Consider the following 12,196-nt stretch of genomic DNA (forward strand, 5'->3'; position numbering starts at 1 on the left):
GATCACACCCCGCTAACTCGGCTTCGGATGAAAGAATCAAACCCACTCCAAGGAATGACCGAGCCAAGATGACGCTGGCAGAGCCAGAACGCCACGGTCCATCCCTAAGCTGGCTGCCCCACCGCCACCTAACACACGACCTTCAACCACACGCAATAACGGAAATCGTCATTTGGGTATTCACGATGATGCCTCCAAGGGGAAGCGGTGTTGAGGACACATCACCGCCATGGCACCATCTGAACCGGCAAGGCCGATCATAGGTTTTCACCCGGATACCACGAAACCAGGCAGCGAGGAGGGCACAAGCTCCACGGCAGCACCTCCACGAGGAAAACTACGGACACCTGTTGCCGTCAGCATCGACAAAACCGATGCAGTGTTCTCACCCGGAGCAAGTGCAGATCCCCACCACGGGACAGCAACGGTACCTTCGCGTGTAGCCCAGCTCCGTGAGGCCCCTGCTGAAGCGTGCGAGCAGCCATAAGAGCAACAAGATCCATTGGCTGGACCAATAGTGCACATGACAATGAAGAACATCGTAGACAATTGCAGATCAGACTGTGCGTGCTACTACTTGCGTGCATTTATATCTTTTTTTCTTTTTATCAATGCATCCATCAAGACCGTATAACATTTCTCAATTAGTAGTACAAGCTAGTGCACCGCGCCCGTCGGCCGGCCTCCTCCTCTCCTACTAGTTGAAGGCGGTGCAGTCTCGTCTGATCTCCCCGTCGCCGCCGCTCTTCACCCCGACCCTCCCCAGCTTCACCATGGCCTCCTTGAACGCCTCGAAGAAGAGCGTCTGGTTCCCGGCGAACCCCTCCACGGCCGGCCGCGAGGCCGCGCCGTCGTGCAGCGCCTGGTCGGAGGCGAACAGCCCCAGGCCCGCGGCCAGGTTGGCGTAGTACTTGTTGTCGAACACGGTGGGCGTGACGGGGTCCATGTCGACGGCGATGGTCGGGTCCACGTCCGGCGGGCACGCCGCCATCAGCTGCCGCGCGTACGACGGGCTTAACGACGGGTCCGCCGCGCCGCGCCGGTACAGCCGCCCCGCGAAGCGCGCGCAGTGGGAGAAGCCGACGGTGTGCGCGCCCGAGAGCGCGACCATGTCGCGCACGGCGAGGCCGTTGCCGTCGAACAGCGCGGTGATGGCGTCCGGCCGCATGTCCGGGCCCGGCAGCCTGCCCGTGACGTCGCCGGCCTTGGAGACGAGCCCGTCCAGCCGGCCGAGCTCCACCGTCCAGCTCGGGCCCGACGACTGCCATTGGCGCGCACCGGCACAGGGATCAGATCAGACGGACTAGATTGTTAGGGATAGAGGACACGACGGGAGGTGCAATGAGATGCAAAAGATGGCATGTTTACCATGGAGACGACGTCGCGGGCGGCGAGGGCGAGGACGTCGGCGCAGGAGACGACGCCGGGGCAGGCCTTCTCGACGGCGGCCTTGGCGCGAACGACGGTGTCGAAGCCGTCGCCGGCGAGGGACTGGTTGTCCGGCGCGTCCTTCTCGGCGTCGTTGCTGCCGGACGCGATCATCACCGACGCGTCACAGCCCTGCCCAACAAAACATGCCACCGCACCGCGTGACCATGAGCAGTAAAAAGATACGTAGATGATCATCCTCAAGTGACGTGGACCACGTGGTCGGCCACGTCGGACGCGGCAAAGCAGCCGGGTTGACAGGAAGGTCGTGCGGTCACAACTCACATGGCAGGAGCCACGGGCGCGCGCGTGATGGCGGAGCCGATCGAGCGAGCTTTGCCCACGCGCAGCCAGCAATTATCTGCCACTCTGTCTGATCTGACCTGATCTCCACCTAACCTCGCTGAGAAAAGTACTACTCATCAAGTGCGAAATGCTCTCTGCTTTGCTGGGACAAGCAGATTAATCAGCCAATTGCACTGTGATCTACTGTACTCAGGATGGGGCCAATCAGTGGCTGGCTAATGGGGTCACATCACTAGTGCACGACAAGCTGCTCGTGCCGCTGAGCTGGAAATTGCAAAAGCAGCTGGCTGCAAGTTGCCACTGTTTGCAATCTGCAAATGCAACTAGCTGCAACCGGAAGAAATCCTCTCTAGCAGCGACGGAATCATGGAAGTTTACAGGGAAGAAAAGAATCTGATTCCAAGAGAGCTGAGAGGTTCCAATGATGCATGGGCAGATCGATCTCAGCGGCGGGCGGCGGCTCACCTGGACGAAGCAGTCGTGGAAGAAGAGCCTGAGGGTGGCCGGGACGGTGACGAAGGTCGCCCTCACCTTCCTGGCCACGGCTGACCGCACGATCGACTCCACGCGCGGGCACGTCCTGCGGTAGTGGTCCGGCGACAGCTTCGCCTCGCCACCGGCCGCCACCGCCACCACCGCCGCCGCCACGGCGAGCAAGCAGAAGCAGCCGCCCCTTCTCCGCTGCTCCATGGCTCTGGCCCTGGAGGTCAGCCGGCTCAGCCGCTCGGGGTGCGTTGCTTCCGCGTGCGCGTGCGTATTGGAATCGAATTTTGGTTTCCCGTGGGGAGAAGGCAGCTATAGCTACAAGCTGCTGCTGCCTCACTTGCCACTGGCTACAAGTGAGTGACAGTGAGAGGCGGGCCAGAGGACAGCAAAGATGGGCCTCCCTATGTATACAGCTTTCCTCTCTTCTTCTTTTTCTGTACTGAGAATTATTATAGGGATGAAGGTGATGATTGAGATGAGGATAATGCAAATTGCCAAATTGGAAGCTGTATTATCTGTAATACGATTCGCTGAAAGATATTATTCCAACGAGGCTTTGTTCGTTAGTTATGTGAACCATTTTTAAAAGCGCCTAGATTATGATCATGGCACTGAAAAGGGATATATTCCTGGCACGATGCTAGTGAGAGACGGCCATGCCAAGTTGCCAATCATGTTGGGACTTTTCAAATGCTCGTAAGTGTGAGACTCTGTGGAACCAATCAAATCTAGAGAGAAGAGGAACTGTGGGTTGACTGAGGCTGGGCTGCACATGGGTTGGGGCTGTTTCATCTCCTTGGATTTGGCATCGTCTGACGATCGAGATATCTTGTAACAGGCAATCAGATCAAGGAATCATAGCTGAATCACAAGATGATTGGATAATGCAAACTAAATTATCTATCTATCATTGGAAACATGGCCTGTGATTGCCATATAAAGGGTACTGAAGCAGACTAGCAGGTCTGGGCTGGCAGTCCACTCCTTTCAGTTCAATCCAGCCATTTTTTGTTGTTCAGAGGGCTTGACAACAAAAGGATCCCCCTATTTATTTTATATTTACAAAAAAAAACTCACTTCAACTTTCCCAAAACATAAAATTAGGAGCCCTTGTTGTTTGACCTTCATGTTTCAAACATTTTCATAATTGTGCCACGAAGCGGTTAGCACATACTACTCCCTCTGTTTTTAAATAGTCCTTTTCGAAATTTCAATACAAACTACATACGGATGTATATAGACATATTTTAAAGTGTAGATTCACTCATTTTGCTCCATATGTAGTCCCTTATTGGAATCTCTAAAGACTTATATTTAGGAACGGAGAGAGTAGTATGCAAGTGTTGATGGATATCATAGCTGAACTGAAACTCAGGAGCGCAACTAGGAACACAGAAGGCACTCTAATGCTGCGCCATACTGTGTCATCCAAATTACAAAATTCTCAAAGAAAAAAACTCATGAATATCTGAACAGGGTGTAGAACATCCTGAAACCACACACTGTAGTAATGAAGTCCAGTCGGGTTGGTAAGTATGAGGAGAGCTAGAGGTAGAAATTAGACCCTAGATGTACCGAGCTTACGCTCGAAGAGGCGTCGCAGCAAGTAGACCTGCACAGCACTGGCTGCAATAAGGGCAGCTGATTCGAGGAGTGCCTTGTGAATTGCCCTCGTGCTCATGTTCTCATTTACTGCATCACAATAGATAAGGAAAATGTTAGGCCTTTAGCAACTATGCCTTCTATGGTGATTTCAAACATGCAACAGAGAGTAAATAAAATTCTGGCGTGACAGCAGAAATTAGTTAGACATCAGGGAGGACTCTGCAAATGTGCAATGGAAGGACTCTGGTAGAAAAATGATGTCAATACAAAATATAACATGCCACGCATGCTCACGATCCTAGTTGTGGAGTACCCAGTGACCCCCGAAACTCAAAACTAGCCATCTTTTCAAGTTGGTAAATGGTATAACTGTGGCTGAAGTTGATTGTGCTGGCACCTTCAGACAAGATGAACAAATAGCAGGCTGGAGCACCTAACAGTGCTAAAAATTATTTTTCATTAAGCATCAGGAGAAACGCACATTGGCCAATGGTTACAGGTTACAGCTCAGAGGTGCTATTAGGATAAAAGAGAAAGAGGAAGACAAGAGAGCCTTAAAATATTACAATGCACTAGTACTTACATGCTTGCAAGAGAGAATGTGAGAGGAGAAACTTACATATTGCTTGGCGGTCTGTTTGGGCAGTTAGCCAGTGCTGTTCAAACAGAACGTTGTACAGATCATCATCCAACTTTCTTATTTGTTCAAACAAAGGACCAAAATGCTCTGCACCAGTTTTTTCAGAACAAAGGAATTAGTGGTGCACACACTGGTCTCTGCACCATTTGATGTGAGAGAGAGAGAGAGAGAGAGTGAGTGTTTACCATCTTTGGCATGCTGGTCAAAATATGAAAAATGACCAACATGCACATCAAAGTCCACAGTTTCATGATACGGGGACTTGTTGGTGAAGCAGAAACGGTGGACACCTCTCTTCTGAACTATGAATTCGAACTTATCACTAACCTTGGCACGAGAATCATGGACCTGATTGCCATTAGGGTCTTTCACCTGCAATAAATCATGACTGAATCAGTTTCAGTGGATGTGACTTGCAGAAAATCATCTTAGTGAAAGAAGTATACAGATAAACTACAAAAGTAATGACAGTTAGCCAATTATCGTTCCCTGCCAACAACAAGCACATATTTCACTATGCTAAAATTAATGGAGTAATGCACATATGGAGAAGAAGACCATACCACGAGATCGACACCATCCTCGCTATAGTGCCATGGAGTGTCTGCCTTGATCACAACAAATGATACATGAACTGTATCCCCTTCATAATCAACATTGTGAGAGAAGCACTCTCCCCTGTCCATCACAAAGCGAATAGCCACGGCATGGCGCAAGAAAGGCACGAGGCATAGGACCAAGAAATAACCCAATCTCAAGCCCCTCACGTCCATCATCTGACTGGCAGAGACTAAATTAAACAAGTTAGACCTTGTGCAACTACGATTGGGGCATTATCAAACGACTGCAATTCAACTACATGATGCCATTCAAAACAGTTGCACTAGAGCATCGAACTGAGGACCAACATAGAGCATCTCCTTCTGAAATCCACACGGATCCATGACTTCGAATCCACACGACTAACCTAGGGTAAGAGTTAAACAACCTCCCCATCTCCAAAACTGGGGCACAAGCGCAAGGAGACAAGCATTCCCGCTAGATCTGGACGGCGCTCCCAGGAAATAAAATCAGAGGGCGTCCTCCCTCTCCGTGAATTTCAGGCAGAGAAATGAGAAACCAGTAGCGCACACAAGGCGCGCGCACCACGGCATCCAAACAACGACGGGACGGAACTCGGACTACCCCGAGAAACCCCGCGCATCTAGCCGCGGGAGAGAGGGCGATTTCCTCCCAGAAACAAATCGAATTGCCAACGCGAGCTGTCCCGCGCGGCCGGTCGATGGATTCAGAGGAAGGGGAGGGGATCGATCCGGGGTGGCGGTGGGCGAAATCGAAACGCGCGTGCTGGGAGATTGGATGGATCGAGCTGACCTTGGGCGAAGGCGGTTCCGGCGAATCTCCGGCGGGGGTGCGGCGGAGGAGTTTCGGTGGGGAGAAGAGCGCAAGGCACGAGAGGTTTTCTCCGCCTTTTTGTTGGGTTTATTACGTGACTTGTTCGTCTGGGCATTTTCTGGGCCTTTGGATGAAGCCACGGGCCCACTTTCCAGTAATGGCGTCATGCACGGGCTCGGCCCGTATAGAGATTAACTTTTTTTACTGGAACCGGATATAGTAGATTTTTAGGGAAAAATGACCAGTTTACTATCCTGAATAAATGTTTCTCAGAAAAAAAAATATACTGAATAAACTTGGTGGTTCATATAACCCCTTGATATTATTATTTTTGTCCCCCCCCCCTCCAAACAATCCCATACCGGTCAAAAAAACACCCCTGACGGGGGGTTTACCCGATCGGATGATGATGTAGACACGGTCAAAAGTGGTATTTGACCAGCGGGTGGATCCCCCTCGTCAGGTGAAGAAATAAAAAGGAGTGATTGTACCTAGGCCTAACCTTTTCTAAATTTTGGCCAAGCCCAACCCAAAGAGGAGCAGGGTCGTCTCCAACCCCTCGCTAAGAGAACGACGCGATGGCAGAGCATGCTCTAGTAGCCTCCCCAGCATCCACCTCCTCACCCAAGAGATAAGCAAGACCCCCTGGACCTATCCCTTTCTTGCATCTCATTCTTCCCCCTCTCTCTTTCTCGGATTCGAGCACCGCAGAGCGCCGACTACCGTTGACGTAGCCACAAGCGGACCCTTGCTAAACCACCGTGTCTAGAGACCACCAACATCTCATGCCAGTCCCCTGCCCTGAAGGATTCGAGCCTAGAAGCGTGGAGTCATCCCAATCGAGCCGCCTTCTCGATTGCAGCCACCGGACGCCGAAGCACGATTTGCCGCGCACAGACGAGCTTCGCCCTAGCCTTCGCCTCTATTAGACTCGCAGTGATCCTATCCTAGTTTCCCGCCTCCTCTAGAGCACAGTCATGTTATAGCCATCGTCCACATGAGCTCGGTATCGCCCTAGCCGTCGTCCACACGAGCTCACACTTTTTGTTGCAATTCTAATGCATTTTCTCTCTTAAATTGAAAGTTATATCACAAGAGGAGATTGCCGGTAGCTGCAATTCTAGACCTAAAAGGAGCTACAACGAAGATAGCTATTCTCCGGAGACTCCAAATGGCCTGAAAACTTACGGAGATTTTTTTTAATATATAAAAAATACTGGAAGAAAAAGATACGAGAGAGGACCCTCCCTAGGCCCACAAGCTCAGGTGGCGCCATCCCCTGGGGCAAGCCATGTGAGCTTTTGGGGCCCATGGAGGTCTACCGATGACCATCTTCCGCTATATGAAGCCATCTGCCCTAGAAAAATCAAAGACTTTCTAAACAATGCGTCGCCGTCTCGTGCCGGAACCTGGGCATGAGCACTTTTGCTCTTCGACGGAGCCATTCTATCGAGGATGCTTCCCCACGGGAGGGGGAAATAGAAGCCATCATTATCACCAAACACTCGACTCGTCGTGGGACGACTCATCACCATCAACATTTTCACAGTTGGCTTACTTTCTATAATCATTCAATAATGTTCTTGGAAATCGGATAAATTTTCCTCAATTCAAATAATGTTCTTGTGATTTCAAAAAATGTTCGTCAACTCAAATAAAGTTCTTGGAAATCCAAGTAATGTTCTTTAACTCAAATATTATTCTTAGAAGTCAAAAAATGTTCCTTAATTCAAATAATGTTCTTGGCATTCGAAGAAATGTTCGTGAATTGAAATAAAGTTATTGAAAATCCAAAAAATAATCTTTAATCAAAATAGTGTTCCTCAAAATAAAAAAATGTTACTCGATTCAAATAATGTTCTTGGGATTTCCAAAAAATATTTGTCAACAAATATAAAATACATGGAAGTCAAAAGGTTTTCCTCAATTCAAATAATATTCCTGGCATTTAAAAAATGATCGTCAATTTAAATTAAGTTCCTTTAAATCAAAAAATATTTGTCAATTCAAATAATGTTCTTGGGATTTTAAAAATGTTCATCAATTGAAATAAAGTTCTTGGAATTCCCAAAATGATCGTGTAATTTCCAAAAAATCTTTGTCGATTTGAATAAGGTTCTTGAAATTCTAAAAATATGTTTTAAACTAAAATGATTGAAAATCAAGTAAATGTTGCTCAATTCAAATAATGGTCTTGGTATATCAAAAAATGTTCACTAACTCAAATAATGTTCTTGGAAATCCAAAATTGTTCTTTAATTCAAATAATATTCCTGGAAGTCAAAAATTATTTCCTCAATTCAAATATTGTTCTTAGCATTCAAAAAAATGTTCCTTGATTTGGATAATGTTCTTGGAATTCCAACAATTGTTCTTTAATTCAAATAATTTTCTTGGAAATCAAAAAAATCATGGTATATTCGAATAATGTTCTTGGAATTTCAAAAAATGTTCATCAACTAATCTAAAGTTCATGGAAATCCAAAAAATGTTCTTTAATTCAAACTAATGTTCTTGCAAGTCAAACAATTGTTCCTCGATTCAAAATATTGTTCTTGTCATTCAAAAAAATGTCCGTGAATTGAAATAAAGTTCTTGGAAATAAAAAATGTTCTTTAATTGAAAGAGTGTCCTCAAAAGTCAAAAAATGTTCCTCAATTCAAATAATATTCTTGGGATTTCAGAAAATGTTTGTCATCCCAATAGAAAAACCGCCTGGAAATCTGAGGACCTTTTGTACCGTACCGAACCAGCAACCTTCGCGCCAAATGATGACCGTCGTAAGGTAGCATATAGAAAGGAGTAAGAAAACGTATGCGCTTTAACAACAAAGCGCTCATCCCTTGTTCTTTCGCTTGGAAGCTCAATCCCCTTGCTTCTTCTTTTGCTTCTACTCTCGTGCTTTCAGCAAGTTCTTACTAGTCGTCAGTCAAGGAGGGAGCTCCAACCTCTGTGCCTGAAGGCTTCGCACAATAGTTCTCCCTATCGTCGTGATCCACCTTTGGGTGTTTCTCCACAAAGCCGAACTCAACTAAAGTTCTTGGAAATCCAAAAAATGTTATTTAATTCAAATATTGTTCTTGGAAGTCAACAAAATTTTCCTCAATTCAACTAATGGTCTTGGCATTCCGAAAGTAATTCATCAATTCAAATAAAGTTCTTCGAAATCCAAAAATTGTGCTCAATTCAAATAATGTTCTTAGGATTATAAAAAGTGTTTCTCAATTGAAAAAATGTTCTTGGAACTCCAAAAAATGTTCTTCAATTCAAAAAGGAATTTCAAAACAATGTTCCTCGGTTCGAATAATGTTCTTGGAATTCCAAAACATGTCTTTAATTCAAATAATGTTCTTTGAAATCAAATAAATGTTGCTCAATTCGAATAATGTTCTTGGGATTTCTTAAAATGTTCGTCTAAAGAATGTTCTTAAATATCAAATAATGTTCTTGGAAGTCAAAATTTTGTTCCTTGATTCAAAATATTGTTCTTGGCATTAAAGAAATGTTCATGAGTTGAAATAAAGTATTTGCAAACCTAAAAATTATTATGTAATTGAAATAGTATCCCTGGAAGTCAAAATGATGTTCCTCAATTCAAACAAGTTCTTAGGATTTCAGAAAATGTTCGTCAACTCAAATAGAGCTCTTAGAAATCCGAAAGTGTACTTTGTTTCGAATATTGTTCTCGGAAGTAAAAAAAATGTTCCTCGATTCAAATAATGGTTTTGGCATTCAGAAAAAGGTTCATCAATTCTAATTAAGTTTTTCAAAATCCAGCAATTGTTGTTCAATTCAAATAAAGTTCTTGGGATTTTAAAAAATGTTTGTCAATTGAAATAAAGTTCTTGGAATTCCAAAAAGTTTGTCGATTCAAAACAGAATTTCAAAATAGTGTTCCTCATTTCTAATAATGTTCTTGCAATTCAAAAAATTATTCTTTAATTCAAATAATATTCCTGGAAAAAGTGTTGCTCAATTCAAGTAATTTTCTTGGGATTTCAAAAAATGTTCGTAAACTCAAATAAAGTTCTTGGAAAAAATCCAAAAACTGTTCTTTAATTCATATACTGTTCTTGGAAGTTTAAAAATTGTTACTCAATTCAAATATCGCTCTTGGCATTCAAACAAAAAGTGTTCATGAATTGAAATAAAGTTCATGGAAATCATATCTAAGAGTATATTTGTCAGTTAAATCAATAATTTCCTTATTCCAACACCGAAGAGTAGAGAATATGTGCTTAATAGTACCAAGTGGAAATCTATGAATTGTAGGCATCTTGATTGTTGAGCAAGTACTTTATGAAAGTAAAAATAAAGTAAGGTGGTGATGAGCCATTCTTTGGAGAACACGTGCACATATTAGTGTCATTGATAATTATATTGTTTTGAAAGTAAGGTGCTAAATACCGTGAGACCGAATCCATTAATACATTAATAAAAACAGTAAAATTTGTATTATCAAGTATAAGCCAAAAAAACTAAAATAGTACAAAAAATGAAAAATGTTTCTAGCCATGACCACACCTAAAAGAAAGAGAGAATTCCACTCGTGGATTAATCACCAAAAAAAAGTACAACCATTCAGCTTAAGAAAATAACTACCAATCCCTAGATTATGACCAAAAAAGGTCTACAATAACCACAGCTTAACAAATCAAGCTTCACACTTCGATAACACCACACTAGCAAAACGGAATAACTCCTAACGCTAGTTATAACAATTCAAGTTTAAGTTCCATCACATCTTAAAATAGAGCAAAACTAATAAGCACCACATCTTACATGTATCCACACAAAACACTATAACAGTTCATCTCCTATGCTTGGGTTATGTCCTATATCAAAACCACAACCACCACATCTAATATCAGTTCAAGTTCGACCTCTGGCCTATGACTAGAAAGCAAAAACTAGTGAGAACAAGAACTAAATAGTAGAGCAGTACCACACAAGACCCACCTTATAACAGTTCTAGTACAAGTTCCAGTTCTAAACTAGAACAGAGCTACAACACTATCACCAGAACTATCGCAATGCATAAGTGTATACATGGAAATTCTGAAGCATCTACGCAATTGAAGCACTAGTAGAAAAATGACTTTTAGTACCGGTTCGTAAGGACCTTTAGTACCGGTTCTGGAACTGGCACTAAAGAGTGGGGACTAAAGGTCATTGTCGGTGTCAAAACAGGCGGATCTCGGGTAGGGGGTCCTGAACTGTGCGTCTAAGCCGGATGGTAACAGGAGGCAGGGGACACAATGTTTTACCCAGGTTCGGGCCCTCTTGATGGAGGTAAAACCCTACGTCCTGCTTTATTAATATTGATGATATGGGTAGTACAAGAGTAGATCTACCACGAGATCAGAGAGGCTAAACCCTAGAAGCTAGCCTATGGTATGATTGTATGTTGTAGTTGTTGTGTCCTATGGACTAAAACCCTCCGGTTTATATAGACACCGGAGAGGGTTAGGGTTACACAAGGTCGGTTACAAAGGAGGAGATATCCATATCCGTATTGCCTAGCTTGCCTTCCACGCCAAGTAGAGTCCCATCCGGGCACGAGACGAAGTCTTCAATCTTATATCTTCATAGTCTAACAGTCCGGTCAATGGAGATAGTCCGGCTGTCCGGAGACCCCCTAATCCAGGACTCCCACGGTCCCCCCCTTTAGTCCTGGTTCAATACGAACCGGGACCAAAGGCCCACCACGTGGCACGAGGCGCGCCGTGGTCCGGGGGACCTTTAGTCCCGGTTGGTAAGGATTTATTTTTATTTTTATTTTTGAAATAAAGAAAAAATAGCCCGCTTACTGGGCCGACACGGCTTGCATACGACTAGAAACCCAATCTCTAGTTGGGCCAGGATGCAGGCCCGTACGACCCAGTAGGCCCCACAGGGCAGAAGACTTGCAATAGGCCCACAAAGGCCTGCTTAGAGAGGAGCTCAACACGGTAGCCGCGGCGGGGCTTATAAACCGGTGCGAGCTCCTCTCAACTAGCGAGGTGCGACTAAACATTGTGCACTGCGGGTGGCAGCGCATCACCTTTAGTACCGGTTGGTGGCTCCAACCGGTACTAAAGACCCCCCCCCCTTTTAATACCGGTTGGAGCCACCAACCCGTATTAAAGGCCACCACCTCTTTAGTACCGGTTCGTGACACGAACCGGTACTAAAGGTTCGCCACGAACCGGTACTAATGAGCGTCGCCCGCCTAGCCGTTGGAACCGGTACTAATGGTCACATTAGTGCCGATTCAATTACAAACCGGGACTAATGAGTTTCACATTAGACCCTTTTTCTACTAGTGAAGGGACATATGTTTGTTCACTTCTCTAG

At 45.2% G+C, this 12,196-nt stretch overlaps 2 protein-coding genes across 3 annotated transcripts; both read right to left on the reverse strand.

Annotated features, from left to right (window-relative positions):
• Window positions 1-568: 568 nt before the first annotated feature.
• LOC125509947 (peroxidase 55) lies at window positions 569-2,584 on the reverse strand. The gene is made up of 3 exons (XM_048675018.2): window positions 2,200-2,584; window positions 1,369-1,560; window positions 569-1,261 (listed from the first exon to the last, which is right to left on the reverse strand). The coding sequence occupies exons 1-3, from the start codon at window positions 2,422-2,424 to the stop codon at window positions 698-700; spliced, it is 981 nt and encodes a 326-aa protein (XP_048530975.1). The 5' UTR covers window positions 2,425-2,584; the 3' UTR covers window positions 569-697.
• Window positions 2,585-3,580: 996 nt separating this feature from the next.
• LOC125509948 (transmembrane emp24 domain-containing protein p24beta2) lies at window positions 3,581-6,027 on the reverse strand. 2 transcript variants are annotated; one of them, XM_048675020.2, is made up of 5 exons: window positions 5,840-6,027; window positions 5,029-5,245; window positions 4,651-4,837; window positions 4,445-4,552; window positions 3,581-3,912 (listed from the first exon to the last, which is right to left on the reverse strand). In XM_048675020.2, exons 1-5 carry the CDS (start codon window positions 6,025-6,027, stop codon window positions 3,779-3,781), a joined length of 834 nt encoding a protein of 277 aa, XP_048530977.2. In that variant the 3' UTR covers window positions 3,581-3,778. The 2 variants fall into 2 exon arrangements, with proteins under 2 accessions (XP_048530977.2, XP_048530976.1); XM_048675019.2 differs by having other exon boundaries at window positions 5,029-5,255; window positions 5,840-5,969.
• Window positions 6,028-12,196: the final 6,169 nt, after the last annotated feature.

This window comes from Triticum urartu, chromosome 5A (genome assembly GCF_056163025.1).
Source record: "Triticum urartu cultivar PI428250 chromosome 5A, HENAU_Tu73, whole genome shotgun sequence".
NCBI lineage: Eukaryota > Viridiplantae > Streptophyta > Magnoliopsida > Poales > Poaceae > Triticum > Triticum urartu.

Excerpts from the sequence above, each read along its gene's own strand:
- LOC125509948 (XM_048675020.2), bottom strand. The coding sequence starts at position 6,027 with ATGACGCCATTACTGGAAAGTGGGCCCGTGGCTTCATCCAAAGGCCCA. Across the intron at positions 5,246-5,839 it reads CGGAACCGCCTTCGCCCAAG|TCAGATGATGGACGTGAGGG; the intron begins GTCAGCTCGATC and ends AGTCTCTGCCAG. Across the intron at positions 3,913-4,444 it reads AACAGACCGCCAAGCAATAT|TAAATGAGAACATGAGCACG; the intron begins GTAAGTTTCTCC and ends ATTGTGATGCAG.
- LOC125509947 (XM_048675018.2), bottom strand. The coding sequence starts at position 2,424 with ATGGAGCAGCGGAGAAGGGGCGGCTGCTTCTGCTTGCTCGCCGTGGCG. Across the intron at positions 1,561-2,199 it reads TCCACGACTGCTTCGTCCAG|GGCTGTGACGCGTCGGTGAT; the intron begins GTGAGCCGCCGC and ends TTTGTTGGGCAG. Across the intron at positions 1,262-1,368 it reads CCCGCGACGTCGTCTCCATG|TCGTCGGGCCCGAGCTGGAC; the intron begins GTAAACATGCCA and ends CGCCAATGGCAG.